The sequence below is a fragment of the Heterodontus francisci genome, chromosome 1 (genome assembly GCF_036365525.1).
Source record: "Heterodontus francisci isolate sHetFra1 chromosome 1, sHetFra1.hap1, whole genome shotgun sequence".
NCBI classification, from domain to species: Eukaryota; Metazoa; Chordata; class Chondrichthyes; order Heterodontiformes; family Heterodontidae; genus Heterodontus; species Heterodontus francisci.
The window spans coordinates 203,680,898-203,701,418 of NC_090371.1; the positions used below are offsets into that span (position 1 = coordinate 203,680,898).

Consider the following 20,521-nt stretch of genomic DNA (forward strand, 5'->3'; position numbering starts at 1 on the left):
ACCAATTTAACATACCCAAGGGGCATGTTCTCCTACACATTTTGCTGTACAGTATGTTGTGTAGGCTCAGTAAAGAGAGGTTCTAAAGAAACCAGATAGTCATCTCATTTCCCACAAGGATTAGCTCACCATCATTGCTTCTTCCAGTAAAATAGTTACTCTGTTCAAAACATGTGAATTTTAATTATGAATTGAAGACTACTTCATATATGTAATTTAAAACTATATAGAAGAGATGAAATTGGAAAGATATTATGTTTAGTGAGGACTTGCTTGTGAAAACATGCAGACAAAATAAATCTACTCATAGTTAAAAATAAGAAGCATTTTATTTCTTAACCTGTACATGTTTAGGACCCACACCACAATATCTATGGTTGGCAATTAAAAAAAATCCCAACTATCAAAGTTCTGTGAGAAAATATACATTTGGACATATGCAGTGTGTGTTTGGCCAAAACTGAACAGTTAACATAAGCAAGTAAAAATACTATAGGTGAATTAGCAAAAAACAATGTAATTTTTAATTTTCAAGATTTCAAACATAGCACATCTATAGTGTTATGAATCAAGAAAGTTACATTAAAAAGTTTGATTTTAGGAGTCTATTCAGTACAAACATTTCCATTTTAAAAAAGTCAGAGAGGCTTACATGATAAGCTAATACAATTTTATTTTGTGTATTGATGGAGCTACATCTCACAAAAAGCCCAACTATTTTACTGAAACAAACATTAATAAATTGCATCCCTCCTCTTTGTACATAATTGATAAGCTATAACACATATTTACATTGCATTTTGAGGTCACTGCGCAAATTAGCCAGCCATCCATAGGAAGAATGGTATGAGGACAGTGGGGAGAGTGGTGGAGGGCCCAAAACCAAGACAAAAAATCCCAGCTAGCCCTAACGCAGCAGTGACAAAAATACTCCTCTGGTCCCGGATTATAGTCTTCACTGCTTCACAGAACTGTAAAACAAAAATTGTAACGTTACTACAAGATTCAATTGTGGCACGACAGTATCAGTTTAGGCTCAGATTTACAAAATTTGGTGGTCAACCAAAATTAATTTTTAAAAACGCAATCATGCACAAAATAAAAGGTCAAGAACATTTTTGAATATGACTCCTCCCCTACTAAATTCCACAGGATAATGGCAGCTACCCAAATGGGGAATAAAGTGTTACTGTTGAGCAAGTGTTATTGTTATTTTCAATATACAGCAAAATAAGTCACTAACACCGCCAGCCTTCCAATGGGATCCCCTTGGAGTACTCCAGTCTCGGGATCCTAGTTTGAAAACCTACAATTTAAAAGATAGGTTGCATGCTTGAATCTAGGAGCAGCCAAGGAAGTCTTGTAAAAAAAAATTTTTTTCAAATACACTTCTGTTGTAAAATAGTTAATCTGCGTTAACCATATCGTCTTTATATATGACACTGCCAAGTTATACGAGACCTTATGGAATGTCCAGTAACACTAATCCTCAGAATTGAAAATAGCAAAATAAAAAACTAACTAGCACAATCTCCTTTTTCCTGTGATAACTGGAATATTTTTCATTGTTGACAATTGTATTTTTCTTTGCTTTTAAAACTTGGTAAACCGAACCCAACCATTTTCTATAAACCCGTTGTTTGATGCTGTGGTTGTATCTAAACCCCTTACAAATTTAGTCACTGACATGAACAGAGTCTGCCTGCCCTGGATTAGGCTCCTCAAGTTGCTATAGCAAACGAGAGGAAAGACAAGGAAGCTCTGAATACAGTCCAAAAGTAATTTCTTGCATTTTAATTAAACGGCAAAGCAACATTGATTTTATATCTTTGACTAGGCCTAAAGACACAATTGCATACAAATTTAGCCACTGTTTGTTGTGAGAAGATCCTCTCTACCATATTACTTAGTTACCACAGCAAAACAGAGGAAATAAAGTTCTAGATGCAGTTCATTGATTGTCCCAAAAGGAATGAAAATTCTAAAGTGTGTGTGCAGGACTCCTTCCTCAAGCAGCACATTTGTGTGCTTACAAGGGGAGAGACATTAAATATAGGCGGTGAACATCTCAAATAGTGACCAATTTTAAAGTTCAAATAGAAAAGGGAAAAATTGGTATAAAAACAAGGGCATCAGTTTGGAATAGAGCTGATTTTACAAAGATGAGGAGGAGTAAGAGTAAGCTGCGGTAAGATGTTAAGTGAAATTGGCATGCAGCATTGCAAAGAAACAATGGGATATACGAACATATGAATTAGGAGCAGAAGTAGGCCATTCAGCCCCTCAAGCATCTCATGGCTGATTTGTGTGTCTCAAATTTCACTCTCATCTACCCAGATAACCTTTGATTCCCTTGCCTTAAAAGAATCTATCTACCCCGCCTTAATTTATTCAATGACCCTGCTTCCACCACCTTCTGAGGCAGAGTTCCAAAGTCACACAACCCTCAAAAAATTTCTCATTTCTGTCCTAAAAGGGCAACCCCTATTTTTAAAAACAGTGCCCCCTAGTTTTGGACTCACCCACAAGAGGAAACATTCTTTCCACATTCACCTGGTCAAGATCTTGTATAGTTCAATCAAGTCTCCCCTCACTCTTCTAAACTCCAGTGAAAACAAGCCCAGTCTGTTCAACCTTTCCTCATAAGACAACTCGCTCATTCCAGGTATCAATCTAACAAACCTCCTCTGAACCGCCTCCAAAGCATTCACATCCTCCTTTAAATAAGGAGACCAAAACTGCACCCAGTTTTCAAGATGTGGTCTCACCAATGCCCTGTATAGCTGAAGCATAACATCCTTACTTTTATTTTCAATTCCTCTCATAATAAAGGATAGCATCCCATTGTGTGTCTCAAATTTCACTCTCATCTACCCAGATAACCTTTGATTCCCTTGCCTTAAAAGAATCTATCTACCCCGCCTTAATTTATTCAATGACCCTGCTTCCACCACCTTCTGAGGCAGAGTTCCAAAGTCACACAACCCTCATCCCATTAGCCTTCTTTATTACCTGCTGTACCTGTATACAAACTTTTTGTGACTCATGCACTAAAACACCCAGATCCCTCTGCACCTCAGAGTTCTGCAGTCCTTCTCCGTTTAAATAATACTCTGCTTTTTTATTCTTCCTGCCAAAGTGAACAACTTCACATTTTCCCACATTATACTTCATCTGCCAGAATTTTGCCCACTCACTCAACCTATCTATACTGGTCTGCAACCGCCTTATGTTCTCTTCACAACATACTTTCCTACCTATCTTTGTCATCTGCAAATTTAGATACCATGCCATCGCTCCCCTCATCTAAGTCATGGATATAAATTGTAAAAGGTTGAAGCCCCAGCACAGACCCCTGCAGGACTCCACTCGTCACATCCTGCCAATCAGAAAAGGGCCCATTTATGCATACTCTGTTTTCTGCCAGCCAATCTTCTATCTATGCTAATATGTTACCCCCTTCACCATGAGCTCCTACTTTGCACAATAACCTTTTATGTGTCACCTTGTCAAATGCCCTCTGGAAATCCAGTTACAGTACATCAACATGCTCCCCTTTATCCAAGGCTCATGTTATTCCTTCAAAGAACTCCAAAATAAAATGGTTAAACACGATCTCCCTTTCACAAAACCATGTTGACTATTTCCTATTACCTTGAGTTTTTCCTAAGTGCCCAGCTATAGCCCCTGATTCCAACACCTTCCCCACGACAGACGTCAAGCTAACTAGCCTACAGTTAGCTGTTTCCTGCCTCCCCCCCACTTCTTGAATAGAGAGGTTATATTTGCTATTTTCCAGTCTGCCGGAACTTTTCCCAAGTCTAACGAATTTTGAAAAATTACCACCAACACATCTACTACCTCATTAGACACCTCTTTTAAGAACCTAGGATGAAGCCCATCAGGATCTGGGGTCTTGTCAGCCTGCAGCTCCATCAGTTTGGTCAGTACCGCTTCCCTGGTGATTGTAATTTCACCAAGTTCCTCTCTTTCTTCCACCTCCTGATTTACAGCGATTACTGGACTGCTTTTGTATCCGTTATAGTGCAGACAGAAGCAAAATATTTTTTCATTTCATCCACCATTTCCTTATTATTTACTATCAACTCCCCATTCTCACGCTGGAGGACCAACACTCACTACTTACTCCTTTCCTTTTTAAATACCCATGGAAACTCTTGCTATCTGTTTTTACATTTCTAGCTAGCTTCCTCTCATACTCCAATTTCTTTCTCCTGCTTTTAGTCATTCTCTACCGTTCTTTATATTCTGACCAATCATCCTGACCTTTGCGCAATTATATGCCTTTTCCTCAAGTTTGATCCTTTCTTTAAACTTTAGTTAATCACGGATGGTGGGTCCTCGCCTTAGAATAAGTATAGGAGGAATATAAAGATAAATTCTGAGTATTCTGAAATATCCCCTTGAATGTCTGCCACTGCTTCTCTATTGATCTGTCTCCTAGCCTAGTAATCCTGTTCACTTCAGCTAGCTCAGCTTTCATGCCCAAATAGTTGCCCTTATTTAAGTTTAAAATACTAGTCTTAGATTCACTCTTCTCTCTTTCAAACTGGATGTAACATTCAATCATATTGTGGTCGCTGCTACCTAGAAGTGCCTTTACTGAGGTCATTAATTAATCCTGTCAGATTACACAATACCAGGATTAAAAAGATTAAAAATAGACAAGTTACTGCATGCGTATGTAAATATCAGTGCAGTTTCACCTCATTTTATGACAAAACCTTTAGAAGAAACTCAATGTCAGCTATAAAATCATTTCACTCTACTTGGAACCCAAATGTGAAATATTGAGTGGCTGATTAATATTTAAAAATGTACCAAGTAATATAAATATGATGCTATCTACTTTTGAAAAGATATTGTATAAATATGTTAGGCCATGACCACCTGGAGAAAAACTCTTTCGTCCAAGAAATCCACAAGAACAGGTTGAAATTATTTGGCAACTAATTTTTTTCCCCCAAAGGCCTAGACAAGATTGGGACCTTAGGAAGTCACTTGTGCAATCTCTCACCTTAGCCACAGTGTGGCGCCATACATTGGAGCATTGCTATATGAGGACACAACTATTGACAAATATTTATCAATAGTTTATGGTCTTTTCATGACCATACTCCCCATTTGCAATTGGCACATTTTCAGTGATGTTCTGGACATCACATCACAGGAGTGGGTTTGAATGATAGTATTTGGGAATATTTTGATTTGAGTGTGTTTTAGATTTAATTCTTAATATTTTATGCATGCAGCTATTTTAAAACTCAAGAATCTCCTTTAAATCTTCCAAATAAAATCATTTGATGGAGTTGCAACTTTGTATCTCCTGCTCGATTTTACAGTTTGCAGATGTAGTGTTTGTAGAGTTGAATGCTACTCAAGGATGTGGTTAAAGAGAGAACTCACCCATCCTAATTTCAGCACTCAAACATTTAAAGTATGAAAACCTAAAGACAACTTTTAGCTCTGTTTATTAGTACACAGACACACACAGACACACACAAAAAAGACTACCCTCGAGACCAAACTACAAAGCCAAAAGTAATCCTAAATTAATTAACTTTTTTTAAACAAACACTGAAGGTCTGAAACAATCAGGAAAGGAATCAACTTGTTCAATATTCCAAACACACTACTGAAAACTGGCATCAAGGCAACTAATGAAAATGGGACAAAAGGGTCCAGCACAGGAAGAGTTCATTTCATTTATCAGCAGAACAATTGTGTAAATGCAACTAGCTGTTGTGGAAGCCATAGAACGGTATAGAAGAGTCCATTCACTAGAAATTCAGGAGCTCCATGGCAGCCAATTGCATGCAATTATCTGCTAGTGTCTCCTGGGCAACAAACTACCATGTCCGTGGGGCAGGACCATCTCCATCAGTTGTACGAGATCAGCCAATTATACACACATCTCAACGAATGGATTCAATAGCAACTAATCCTTTCCTGGTAGGGTGCAGTTTAAAAAAAAACAGCTGAAGTATAATGAATCACGTGTAACTTTACAACACACCACACAACAGGTCATTTCTGGTGGCTCTAAGCACCAGTGATGATGCTGAACCAATGGTGCACATGGGCTCCCCCAAAAACTCTGCAAGCTTATCCAGTGAGTAAGAGAACTATGTGGACCAGAGATCCCAGGTTTGATCCCCAGTATATGAAATTATCTACACAACGAGACTGCTACAATTGACCATAGTAGAGGGCTGGGGTGAATGAGAGAAAGTGTTCCTGATGCCCATGGGATCAGGTGAGGAGGTGAGGAGAGGATTAAGCTTGGCAGTGATGCCCTGCAGTTGAGTAGCCAGTTGGCACTCCATCAAGGCTCATATATAATCAACAGCCACTTCAAGAAAACCAAAAAGGTGGGTAACACTGCACTGCAGCAAGGAGTTATGCCTTCAGGAGAGCAGGATGCAAGAGGTGAAAATAAGTTTAAACAAAAAAAAAAGCTAGAAATGACAGGGTGTGTACATTTGTACAGAAGTACGAAATAGTCTTGAGATGCTAAATGGTAGCGTACATGTTTAGTGACAAACAGATGCATAACCAGATTCAGGTTTACACTGCATCTTGCAGGTCTACTGAAGAATGGGTATTGTATGAGATGCAATGAAAGACTAAATGTTTGCAATGAAGGCTTGGCATAAGCAAACAGCATATGTGGAACAGGTTGAGACAAAATATTGAGGTATGGTGTATTTAGGTCATCTACTGGTAAATGGTACTGTTGGGGAGCCTCAATTTGGCAGCTTCCACAAGTGCGCAATCTTCTTCCAAGCCTATTCCCAAATCGCCTGGGTAATGTACAGTATTGACCGTAGCTGCCACCTCCTGCTGAGCATCCTGCATTGCTGTCTTCTTGGGAAGGTCTTCTGGGGTTCCAAGTAGGGAAACCCTCCATGTATACACCACATGCAATTACAAGACCATTTTTCCATCACGTCCTCACTCGCCCACAGAATCAGCTTTGTGCCTTCACATTGGGTTTTCATTTTTTCTTGGCACTTCTTTCTCTTCCCCTTGGTAACACCGGACATACTTGAAATTTGATAAAAGGCTGAAATAATATTTGTTCCCATATGTAGACACTTCACTTTAAGTGCACACATCCCTTTAAGTTTGATCCACTGGCCAGATTTTCCCCATCCCCCAGTAGGCTGGCACTTACATAAGCTGCTATGAATAATTATTCGATTAACAAACCACAGAAATCTTTACACCAGCAACTAGGCAGAAAAGTCAGTCAGTCTGTTTCCAACTGTGGACTTTACAATATTGAGAGATCTCTATACAATTCCTTTTTTGGGGGCTGTATAGTTAGGTCAAGAGATCATTTCATTCATAGCCAACAAGAACTAAAAGTGCTATATGCAGTACAAGGAGAATCCACCAGACTACAATGAGCCTCTTATACCTCTGGAGGCACTAGGGCTACCTTGATTACATTGAAGCTCTGTGGTCAGAGCTGCTTTTGAAACCAGCACTAGAATAAATCTTCACCAGGAGAACCTCTCTGATTCTGGTCTCATCATTCAGAATATATTAACATTCTGAAATTGCCCATTTCAGAATATAGAGGAAAGTCCTGAGAAATGCTCAAACCTGTACAGTTAAAGATGCTCATCAGTAGCAAAAAGAAAAAAATGATTATAAAATGCAAAACAAATTCTGTTGCAATCAGTTTGAGACTTAAAATTGTTGACCATGCTTCATTTCATTCCAAATATAGTATTAACTTTCGCCACGATGTGGTTTTGAATGGTTAAACTTGGCAAAGTAGATCATGATGAGGTTATAAGCTTCAGGAAGACAGTTTGGATGATGAAATGGGCAGTGCATGGCAAGTGGAATTCAGTGCTGAGATATGAGAAGTGATGCACTTTGAGGGGACAAATAGAAGACGGTGTACCATAAATGGCACGATTTTGAAAAGTGTAGACGAGCAGAGAAACCTGTGTGTCCACATACACAAATCCTACAAAAAAAGGTGGCATGCCAAGTTGATAGAGTGGTTAAAAAGCATTTGTATTACCAAGTTTATAAATAGAAGAACAGAACATAAAAGCAAAAAGATCAGGCTAGAACTTTATAAATTAATGGCCAAGCTTCAGCTGGAGTATTATGGACAATTCTAGGCATTGTATTTCAGGAAAGATATAAAAGGATAGAGAGGAAGTTTATGAGGATCTGACAAGGCTAGGTTAGTAAAGTTAGGACAGAGAAGGTTAAGAGGTGACCTAAGAGAGGTTTACAAGAGGAGGTTTTAATAGAGCATATAGGAGAAAAAAAATCCCTCTTCAAGAGTGCATTAATAACTAGAAGTCATGGGTTCAAACAGGGGAGATGAAAATAAATGTTTTTAGTCAGTTATCAGGATCTGGAATGCTGTACCCAAAAAAGTGGTTGAAGCGGATTCCATAAGTAGTTTTAAAAAGGGAGTTGGACACATACTGGAGGATAAGGAACTTGCATGGTTTATAGACAACAAGTGGCTCTTTCAAAGAACCAACACATGCATGACGGGCCGAATAACCTCCTTCTGAACTGCAATTTTCTATGGTTCTATGATAAAATATCTACCATTTGACTCATTGATTTCCTGAACCTTTGACATTACAGAAAATGTTCTGAAAGTCTTTCTTTTAAAAAGAAAAACAGATGTGGTTTCCTTCAGAGATATGGGAACAGAAAACCAAGACTGTTCATCAAAAGGTTCTTTATGAGCCGAAGTCAAAAATGCAAACAAAGTTTGTTGTCATATTAGAAACAAATACTATAGACTGAAAGCTTCCATGAGGTAGCATGATATTTATGTATATAGCACTAAAAGCAAGTAAAATTCCATGAACTCATTTGCATAATGACTGGGATGTCAGCCAGGTAATTCTACCCTGAGGGATACACACTCAGTTCTCAGTCTAGCAGTGAAACACAGAAACCCACAGTTCAAAGAAACATGTTAATAGAAATTAAATGTTCCATATTGAAGCATTTAATACAAGTTATTCCACTGGTCAAAGAATGGTTTGAGCTTTGCCACTGCTCTGTATACAAAACAGTCCAGTGTTCTCTGAAACCAAGCCATGTCATGTCAAAGTAACAACCTTCAGTGAGTGGCTTGACTAAACAGTAGTCTAGATTTTCAGCTAAAGATGATGCTAAGCAGTCGACATAACTCACGCAGAATATGATACAAATTTCAGGCGTTCTTCTGCCGGCTCCAGATTTGTCCCTACCACTTCTACCATTTACTGCCAGAAGTGACAAAGGGTTCATAATACATCCACCTTTATAAAAGAGCATAAAGGCCTAGTAATGACGCAGAATACTAAAAAAAAAGATGCGAATACGAGAAAATCTCAGCAAGAAGAAATAAAATAGTCATGAGATTTGGGAGAGTGATAAATGACAAGAATTTTAATTATACTTTGAATGGGGAAAAACACTGCTGTGGAAGAAGAGGGATTGGGAGGTTTGTGTTTACAAGGAATTAATAGTATCCAAGATGTACAAGGCTATGTTTTGAAAAAAAATTATGAATTACAGATTTTACAGCGAGAGGTATAAATTAGAAAAGTTAAGATGCAATGGTGACAAATACATAAGAACACCGTAGCAAGACCACAGTTGGAGTACTGTTCACAGTTTTGGGCTACAATCTACTGAAAGTATATTGAGATTGAAAAAAATGGGCACAACATGGATTCACCAGGATGCTGCCTGGTGAGGAAGTACAAGTTAAAATAAGGAAGAGCAACTGAGATCATGGAGTGTTTTTTTTTATTTGTTTATGGTGATATGGGCGTCTCCGGCCAGGCCAGTATTTATTACCCATCCCTATGGGTCTTTAAAATTAAAACAGGATGGACACAGTCTTCAGTGATTGAAGGGTCTAGAGCAAGGGGATATAGATGTGGGGTTTGGAATCGTTTCCCTGTTCAGGCCTCAGCTAAATGCAATCAAGGCTTTGGACATAAGAGAACCCCTATTAACATAAATTTATGAGGCTCCTGCACAATGTTCCCTCCAAGCTGCACAGTGTGGCCATGCAGCAATCTGGAATTTATAGTGCAAGGGACCAAAAAAAGCTGTGCATAACCGATATTGCCTATAAAGGTGCACGCTGCATGGAAACCTTAAAGACCTTTAAAACCTTAAACACAGTGCAACAAGCAGGCCACACGCAGCAAAAAGAAATTAGAGGGATCTTTGCGTATGCCTGCTTCCGACATGCCCCTCGGCCAACTAAATGCAGTGAGTGTTTAAAATGGTGACCAGTTCAATAACAGAAGGAGCGGGAGATCGTCAAATACGCTCTATTTTAAACAGCTCCCCTGCCCCGTACCCCTGGACAGAGTGGATTTGAAAAAAAAAATCACTCCCCATCTCAACAATTAAAATGGGTGTGCTGGAGGATGCCTCGTGTAGAGTAAAGGGAAGCAATGGGCATCTCCAGGAACTAGAGCTTGGGATTGCTGCTGGGGAGCAGGTCATCAGCAGAGTATCAAGTCGGGTATGGAGCGGAGGAGGGCCCAATTCAACAAATAGGATACAGGTGGGGTATAAACATAAGCCAAAAGGAAATTAAGCTATATCCAGGAGGCAGCTGAGTTTGGGTCCAGAGAGAAAGCCTGTATATTGTAACTGGTTATTGTAGGAGAGTTTGCTTTATCTCTCTGCAGTCAGATTTGTGCTATAACACTAGATGACATTCTGATCCATGAATCATACTTATGCTGGCTCGACTGGGATGGAAAGGGAAATAGTTAACTTGCAGCATCTTGCCACATCACATGCTCTTTTTAATTACTGCAGCATGACTAAGATTGCCATTACTAATACTGAAATTGTGGGAATTCTGACTCGTTTCACCATTGCTCAGTTCAAATATTACTTACAGAAACTTAAGTTGTCCAGGCCCCACACTCGAAGTCCCTCTCTAAACCGCTGTACCTCTCCCACCTCCCTCTCTTCCTTCAAAACTCACCTTGAGAACCCACCTCTCTCTGATAAAGCTTCTGGTCACCCTTCTTAATGTCTCCTTTTCCCAGCATCAGTTTTGTTTGATTACACCGAGGTTGTTTTGATGACCCTCAGCAACGTCTTTCATTCCCCACTCATCACCTCTGCCAGAAGTGTAAATGCACGACAGCATCAAACTCTGCTATGATGCAGTAGGTGGTTGAAAGATATTCAGACAGTCACTATATCAGGTCACAGTTGAAAAGTAATTAGTTCGGTGAAATTTTGAAGGGTTTCCAGTTGATGTGAAGTCATACCTCCACATGAATCACTGCCTTAAAAAGAAACAGGTACAGAAGATGTGAAGAAGAACGTTTTCTGCAGTGTGTGGTAATGACCTGGAGCTCACTGCCTATAAGGGTGGTGGAAGTGAAGCCAATGAACAATTTCCTTTTGAAATCAAATGGGCACTTGAGGTAAATAAACTTACAGGGCTGCAGAGATAGAGCAGCAAAATGGGATTGCTCTAGAAAGAGCCTGCATGGACTTGATGGGCCAAATGGCCTCCTTCTGTGCCATTATGATTCTATAATCTAAGACTAGTTAAAGAACCTTACAAGTGTTTCAGCAACTATGTCACCAGGGCACCTAGCTTGAAGATACTGAGCAACAGAATGGGGGTCAAAGCAAATGTGCGAAGCCAGAATGCTTCTGTAATCGGATTTGCTTTGTTAGGTCAACCGCCTCATACTAATGGAATCCAAATCAGTTCCTTTGATGTCATCAGCACCCTCAAAAATGTAACTGTAAACTTTATAAATCTGAAGAAAACTTCCATAATATCTCCAGCCCCAGGGCTACCTGCTGAGTAGACAAATGCAAATATGCGCAATGACAACAGAGACATGTAACCTTTGCAGCAACTCATCCTAGTTTTCAAATTCATGGCTGTGCCATGCACCCCTCTCCTCCTATCAATATCCCCAAACATCAAACTAATTACAGAAACCCCAGACCAAGCATGACCCTAGCCTGGCCATCAAGAACCCCATATCCGAATGTATAACTATTTATGACCATCATTTATTTTACGTGTAGGTATTGTGAAAGTAAGTATTATTGAATGCAGTCCTAAAATGAACTCTTGAGAATATGTAACCTTCTGACATAAAAAAGGATTTAAAAAAAAAATTAATGAATTTTTTCTTAAATATAAAAAAAGTACATATTTTGAATTCACCCTTTTGGGTTTTGCAGAAATTCAGTTTAAAATGTTTTCACATCAATTTAGGACAACGTAACCACCATTTTGAGTATTAGTGTCCAATTAAAAAAGGAATATATGCTGCTGATGACATGCTACATTGCATTAATTTAAATATTGTCATTAACCTGTTCACATTCAATTAAGCAAACTCTTTAGTTATAAGTACCAACTGAAAACATGTTGATTATTTAGCTATTATTTGAAGGAAATATCCATCTACCAATGAGTTTTGTTTCTACTGTCATATTACTGTTGAAAGAATTGTAAATAAACAACTTGTATTAACATAGTGCCTTTAACGTAGTAAAACATCCCAGGGTGCGTCACAGGAATGTTAACAAAATTTGACACCAAGCCACGTAAGGAGACATTAGACAGATGACTAAAGGTTTGGTCAAAGATCTATGTTTTAAGCAGCACATTAAAGGAGGAAAAGGTAGAGAATCAGAGAGGTGTAGGGAGGGAATTCCAGAGCTTAGCGTCCAGGCAGCTGAAGGCATAGCCACCAATCGTGGATCAGGGCTGCTCAACAGGTCAGAATTAGCACAGCGCAGATATCAGGGCATCTTAGTCTGGAGGAGGGTAGAGATAGGGAGAGGCACAGCCATGAATTTGAAAACAAAGATGAGAATTTTTTTTAAAAGAGGCATTGCTTAATCGAGAGCCAATGTAGGTTAGTGAGCAATGGGGTGATGAGTAAGGGCATGGGCAGCAGAGTTTTGGATGGACTCAAGTTTACAAACAGTGGAACATGGCAGGCTGGCCAGAAGTGTACTGGAATACTCAAGTCTGGAGATAATAAAAGGAATGGATGAGGGTTTCAGGAACCAATGAGGAAAGTCACAGGTGGAGGCAGGTGATGTTAGAGGTGTAAATAGGTGGTCACAGTGATGGCACAAATATGGTTGGAAGCTCACCTAAGAGTCAAATGACACCAAGGTTATGAACAGTCTGGTTCAGCCTCAGACAGGTGCCAGGGAGAGAGATGGAGTTGGTGGCTGGGAAACTGAGTTTGTAGTGGGACCAAAGGCAGTGGCTTTGGTCTTCCGAATATTTGCTAGATGTTGGACAAGCAGTCTGATTCAAGAGACCTGTGGAGGATTTGAGGCAGGCAGTGGTGAGGTAGAGCTGGGTGTTGTCAGCCAACAACTGAAGGAAACTGATGCAGTGTTTTCCAGATGTCGCCAAGGGGCAGCACTTAGAGAAGAAAAAAAATGTAACGATGCAATGTGAATAGGTTTGTAAAAATCGCATTGCCACTTCATTACACCATCAAAAATTTTAGTTTAGGTCTATGCATTTCGGTTACTAGTAAAAGGTAGAGTAATACCTAGCCTTCATTAGTGTACATTCGCCAATTTGTTTAGGGCTTTCTAGAATGGTTTTTTTTTTTTTTTTTAGTACCCCGCACTGAAAACTCCTGAACAAAAGTGAATTGCCTCCAAGCAAGAAACAACTAATATTTTCAGGAGTTTTACTGAATTTCAGAGTAAATTTTTTGCCAATATAGTAACAATTTTAACAAAAATATTGCACGGGTAGTCAAGTTTGAGGTGTACACCAAGTCAATGTTAGACTGGCTTACACAATTGTCAGGTCACATGCAAAGCATAGCATTGTCTCCTGCTTCACCACATAAATAGGTTATCCCTCCTGTACTTACTGCATTACAGCCCTGAAACAGGTCCATTAGAAAAAAAAAGTTAGCCACACGTGCTAAAATCAGAGTTTGCAGCCATTACTTTATGGTTGCCAAATTGACCAAATTTAACCCAAAATTAAATGGAGACTTCCTCAGACAGAAGGCGGGAGCAGAAGGAGTTGATGGTTCTGTATAGTAGTAAAATACAGTTGGTTACAGTAGATGGCAGCATTCATAGGTCTGCATAGTCTTGCTCAGAAGGATATCACTCTTCATGCACAGGGGAGGCCGTGGCGTGGTGGTAATCAGAGGCCCAGGCTAATGCTCTGGGGACATGGGTTCAAATCCCACCGTGGTATATTGAATTGAATTAATAAATCTGGAACTAAAAGCTAATCTAATGGTGATGATTATACCATTGTCAATCGTTGTAAAAACCCATCTGGTTTACTAAAGTCCTTTAGGGAAAAAAATCTGCCATCCTTACTTGGTCTGATGAATACCACCTACAGCCACCAAAACCACCTCCCCACCCCCCCCCCCTCAACCGATGAATCAGTGCTTCTCCATGTTGAACACCAATTGCAGGAAACAGAGGGTAGCAAGGGTGTAGAATGTACTCTGGGTGGGAGACTTCACTGCCCATCACCAAGCTTGGCTCGGTAGCACCACTGCTGACCGAGTCCTAAAGGACATAGCTGCTAGACTGAGTCTGCGGCAGGTGGCGAGGGAACAAAGAGGGGAAAAAAACACTTACCTGACTTAGTCCTCAGAATCCTGTTGCAGATGCATCTGTCCATGACAGTATTGATAGGAATGACCACTACTTGCGGGGACAAAATCCGGTCTTCACATTAAGGATACCCACCATTGTGTTGTGTGGCACTACCACTGTGCTCAATGGGATAGATTATGAACAGATCTAGCAACTCAAAACTGGGCATCTGTGGGCCATCAGCAGCAGCAGAATTGTATTCCAACACAATCTGTAGCCTCATGACCTGGCATAGCTCCCACTCTAAACTTACCATCAAGTGAGGGGACCAACCCTGGTTCAAACAGTGTGGAAGGGCATGCCAGGAGCAGCACCAGGCATAGCTAAAAATGAGGGGTCAGCCTGGTGAAGCTACAACACAGGACTACTTACATGCCAAACAGCAGAAACAGTATGCGATAGACAAGGCTAAGTGATCCCACAACCAACGGATCAGATCAAAGCTCTGCAGTCCTGCCACATCCATTCATGAATGGCAGTGGTGTGAACAAACAGGAGGAGGCTCCACAAATATCCCCATCCTCAACGATGGAGGAGCCCAGTATACTAGTGCAAAAGACAAGGCCGAAGCGTTTGCATCCATCTTCAGGCAGAAGTGCCGAGTGGATTATCTATCTTGGCCTCCCCGAGGTCCCCAGATGCCAGTCTTCAGCCAATTCGATTCACTCAAGAGCAGCTGAAGACACTGGATACTGAAAAGGCTACGGGCCCCAACAACATCCCGGCCATAGTACTGAAGACTTGTGCTCCAGAACTGGCCGTGCCCCTACCCAAGGTGTTCCGGTAGAGCTACAACACTGGCATCTCCCCAGCAATGTGGAAAATTGCACAGGTATGTCCTGTGCACAAAAAGCAAGACAAATCCAACCCGGCCAATTACCGTCCCATCAGTCTACTCTCGATCATCAGCAAAGTGATGGAAGGTGTTGTCGACAGTGCTATCAAATGGCACTTACTCAGCAATAACCTGCTCACTGATGTGATCACTCAGCTCCTGACTTCATTACAGCCTTGGTCCAAACATGGACAAAAGAACTGAACTCCAGAGGTGAGGTGAAAGCGACTGCCCTTGACATCAAGGCAGTATTTGACCAAGTTTGGCACCAAGGAGCCCTAGCAAAACTGGAATCAATCGGAATCAGGAGGAAAACCCTCTGCTGGTTGGAGTCAAAGCTAGCACAAAGGAAGATGGTTGTGGTTGTTGGAGGTCAATCATCTCAGTCCCAGGACATCACTCACTGCAGAAGTTCCTCAGGGTAGTGTCCTAGGCCCAACCATCTTCAGCTGCTTTATCAATGACCTTCCCTCCATCAGGTGGTCAGAAGTGGGGATGTTTGCTGATGATTACACAACGTTCAGCACTGTTCACGACTCCTCAGATACTGAAGTAGCCTGTGTTCAAATGCAGCAAGACTTAGACAACATCCAGGTTTCAGCTAATAAATGGCAAGTAATATTCATGCCACACAAGTGCCAGGCAATGACCATCTCAAGCAAGAGGGAATCTAACCATCTCCCCTTGATGTTCAATGGCATGATCATTGCTGAATCCTCCACTAACATCCTGGGGGTTACCATTGACCCAAAACTGAACTGGGCCAGCCACATAAATGCTGTGGCAACAAGAGCAGGTCAGACTATTAATGCTGTGGCAAGTAATTCACCTCCTGACTCCCCAATACCAGTCTACCATCTACAAGGCACAAGTCAGGAGTGTGATGGAATACTCTCCATTTGCCTGAAATGGTGCAACTCCAACACTCAAGAAGCTCGACACCATCCAGGACAAAGCAGCCCACTTGATTAGTACCTCATCCACCTGCTTCAACATTCACTTTCTTCACCACCAACGCACAGTGGCATAGTGTGTACTCACCAAGGCTCCTTCCGACAGCACCTTCCAAACCTGCGACCTCTACCGCCTAGAAGGACAAGGGCAGCAAATGCATGGGAAAACCACCAGCACACACCATCTTGACTTGGAACTATATCACTGTTCCTTCAGTCACTGGGTCAAAATCCTGGTATTCCCTTCCTAACAGCACTGTTGGTGTAACTACACCTCAAAGATTGCAGTGGTTCAAGAAGGCAGCTCACCACCACCTTCTCAGGGCAATTGGGGACAGGCAATAATTGCAGGCCTAGCCAGCAACACCCACATCCCACGAATGAATTTAAAAATACATGGCTAAGTTACATCTTTAAGTTAACATCCCAATGTTTGACATGAGCTGCCCTAGCTACACATCACCTTTGATGATGTCTTCCTCCTCCCAGGAGGGACACTATTCTCTTGGCCCAGGGCTGTTACTTTTTAGGTGATGACTGTGCAATAAGCGACAGACAAATAACTTTGGAGACCCCTCAGTACATCTGCTTCAGCATGCAAATACCATGGTCCACTGGAATTTGGGTAGAGGAAAAGGATGTGTTCCATATCAATCTATTGATTTCCTCAAAAGGTGTCAATGGCCAGCAACCCAGTAACTATCCTCAATCCCATCTGTTCTTTCAAATAATGGGGAAAAAAAACAATGGATTCCACAAAGTGAATTAATTATAGCAGTTTCTCGGATATTGTGCATCAACTTGCATGACTCAGTTCTTGTGGAACACCACATAGTATCATTTCCTGTAACCTAAACCATAAGATTGTTAGGGGCCTGGGTGGGCATATGTGCACCAATGAGGCTGTGTGTGTTTAGTAACTGCAACCCGATTTTTTTTTTAATAAAGTGCTGTTGCTGCCTTTCCACTGAGTTTTTAATCCAGCAAACAAAGTTCTGGTCACTTGTTTGATAAGTTAGTCCAAAGACGGATCCAAAATTGTATCCAATTTTGGCCTGGAAGGACCCGACTAGAGATGTAGTGTTGTGGTTAGTGCCAGATCCAAAGGCATCCCTGTAGTGTAACTTGTAAGGAGGTCCTGTTTAAGGAAATGGCACACACTGACGCATGATTCATGGATGGAAAGAAGCAAATCTCCTCCGACATGACTCCGGGATGAGCAAATGTCACATGCAATAGTACAAGTCTTTCTCCCAAATAGGAATGTTCAAAGGGAACGCCCAAGCAGCTGTGAACAGACTTGTTGCGGGAAGAGATGGTGCCGAAACAGTATTGCAATGTAAAATGGAAGTGCCAAATACAATCCAAAAGTTTAAAAAAATGACCGTGATAATCAAACACCTTAAACAGTAGTAAAATCCAACAAGTCACTAAATTCCAATACTGCACTATCCAGGTAACAATATAAAATTACCAGGTTTTAAAAAATGGCTCGCTTCCGTGTGGAAACAATTTGCGTTTGATAGACTATTGCGGCTCAGATTTTTCGGAAGGCCTCCCTTACAATTATTTTGATGTGGTCCTTGAATTCAGAGCCTGTGATTCTGCTACTTGAGCCCAAATGCCAGTAACGTGTGCTCCAGAATATTGCTTGGTCTGAGACCAGAAAAAAAAAAGGTACATGGATACCAATAGCAACATCCTGTTCGGACCATTCCCAGCTCGATAGTCATGTAGCCAATTTATACTCATTATTCCTTTAAGAATATCACAAAAGGATGCAGACGAACTGAGGCTTTATTCAAAAAGACAAAAAAAAAGACCTTACAAAAAGAGAAATTAAAAAAGACCAAGAGACAGCGAAATCCAATACATTACTATACCTTGCATTTGCACTGTACTGAGAAAATTAAACACAAGTCATATGAAAAATAAATGTTATTTAATTCTTTTAAAATGTTGCAGTTTGGGGGAAGAAAACAAATTTGCGCTTGGGACCTTCTGGCGCATTACAAGTTTCGGACAGGGACAGCTTTTTTTTTTATTAAAAGCACCAAAGCAGATCAAATGCTTTTCGCCAAACTATCAATAGTCTATTACCGATTACTTTCTTGACATTTAAATGGTCAATTCCCATCACCAATGCTGGCCCGTAAAGAAAATATTGTGCATGTGGTAAACCTACTTTTAGAAATCGATTATTTACCCTTACTCTTTTGGAAATACGAACCTGGACAAAAACAAATCTATGCTCTAGCACGGCCTGGAATAGTGTATTGATACAAGGACGGAACACGGTGTTGCAGACCTACCTAAAAAATACTGCTGATTTTCATAGTTGTCTTACCATTTCGACCCCAATAGCTTTAGAATTTCCTATTGAAAGGAAACGTGTCTCAGCGTGTTGAAAACAAGGAGTTTGCAGAATGTGCTGTCCTGGCACTCAGTCTGATGATGGACATTTGGGGTCAATATTGAAGTTTCCGCTGACTCCAAAGCGGGGTGTCGGAGGCATTAGGAGCAGCCAAGGATATTTACAGAAGCCATTTTAAGAGTACATGTTTCGTTCAATTCAAATTAAAGCATCTGCCAAACACGAATTATATTTACAAGAGAAAAGTTGTATTTATTGTGCTGAGAATGCATTGGTTTCCCCCAAACCACAGCCTATATGGATAGGCAAATTATCTTAATTGAATTAAAACCCAACTACGAATCCAGATCCAAATAAGTAGCCTAGAATAGAACCTAAAAAGAGTTTTGCAAGAATGAGTACGCAATATAATGAAAATGCGTTTTATATATTAGAAACTTAAAGATACAGGTCAGATCACAAGCATGTACGAGAACTTTACCTTGTCAGTCTGGACGCTCACTGCGGTACCATATCTACAATAAGTAACAAAATGCTCACAGTTGTTCCACAACAGGCTGTACTCTGTGCTTCCCACCAGCTTCTCTGCTCGCCTTGCAACCTCTTCATTGGGAAGTGCCGGCTTCTTGCACACTGTGTCCATGTGGTTCACTATAATACAGGCTCCGTAGGCAAAATCTTCCACCGAGTCCACTCTGATTCTCGCGTTCCGGGAAATGACGCCTAAAATGAGCCGCTGGTTGGTCACCACATCGCGAATGAGCTTCATGTCATCGGTAAACACGGGCAGGATGTCGGGCATCAGGTGAGCAACCTTCGCATCTCCCAGATAAATACCATAGTGCGTGAAAAGCGTCCGTGGCACTTCCAGCAGATCGCCTCTTTTAAGCGAGGCTATCTGCCAGTAATTTGCGTTGCTGTCTGACTCAGAGGCCATTCTGGCAGTAAATAGTTATTATTTATTATTATTGATTGCTGATTGTCCCTCAAACCCACTCTTCACACACCCGCTGTCTGAGCTCCATCTGCAAACTCCCCGCGCCCCGTTATTTATACCCGCAACCCCGCATGTGGCCACACCAAAACACAAAGTCTGATTGGCTGCTGCTGGGATTTCAGCCCCTGCCATTGGTGGCGACGAGAGTTCCATTCGGCGACTGCAGGAGGAGCAAAGCCGAGCGCGTGCCCGGAGCGACAGGAAACTTCATTCACAGAGAGAGTCCACTCACTGCGACAGAGAGAGTCCACTCACACTGAGACACAGGCAGAGAGAGAGAATACACTCACACTGAGACACAGGGAGAGAGAGAGAATACACTCACACTGAGACACAGGGAGAGAGAGAGAGAGTCCACTCACACTGAGACACAGGCAGAGAGAGAGAGTCCACTCACACTGAGACACAGGGAGAGAGAGAGAGTCCACTCACACTGAGACACAGGGAGAGAGAGAGAGTCCACTCACACTGAGACAGAGAATACACTCACACTGAGACACAGGCAGAGAGAGAGAATACACTCACACTGAGACACAGGGAGAGAGAGAGAGAGTCCACTCACACTGAGACACAGGCAGAGAGAGAGAATACACTCACACTGAGACACAGGGAGAGAGAGAGAGTCCACTCACACTGAGACACAGGGAGAGAGAGAGAGTCCACTCACACTGAGACACAGGCAGAGA

The 20,521-nt window shown here is 41.2% G+C and overlaps 1 protein-coding gene across 1 annotated transcript; it reads right to left on the reverse strand.

Annotated features, from left to right (window-relative positions):
* Window positions 1-594: 594 nt before the first annotated feature.
* LOC137353886 (lecithin retinol acyltransferase-like) lies at window positions 595-19,843 on the reverse strand. The gene is made up of 2 exons (XM_068020113.1): window positions 19,320-19,843; window positions 595-971 (listed from the first exon to the last, which is right to left on the reverse strand). Exons 1-2 carry the CDS (start codon window positions 19,773-19,775, stop codon window positions 819-821), a joined length of 609 nt encoding a protein of 202 aa, XP_067876214.1. The 5' UTR covers window positions 19,776-19,843; the 3' UTR covers window positions 595-818.
* Window positions 19,844-20,521: the final 678 nt, after the last annotated feature.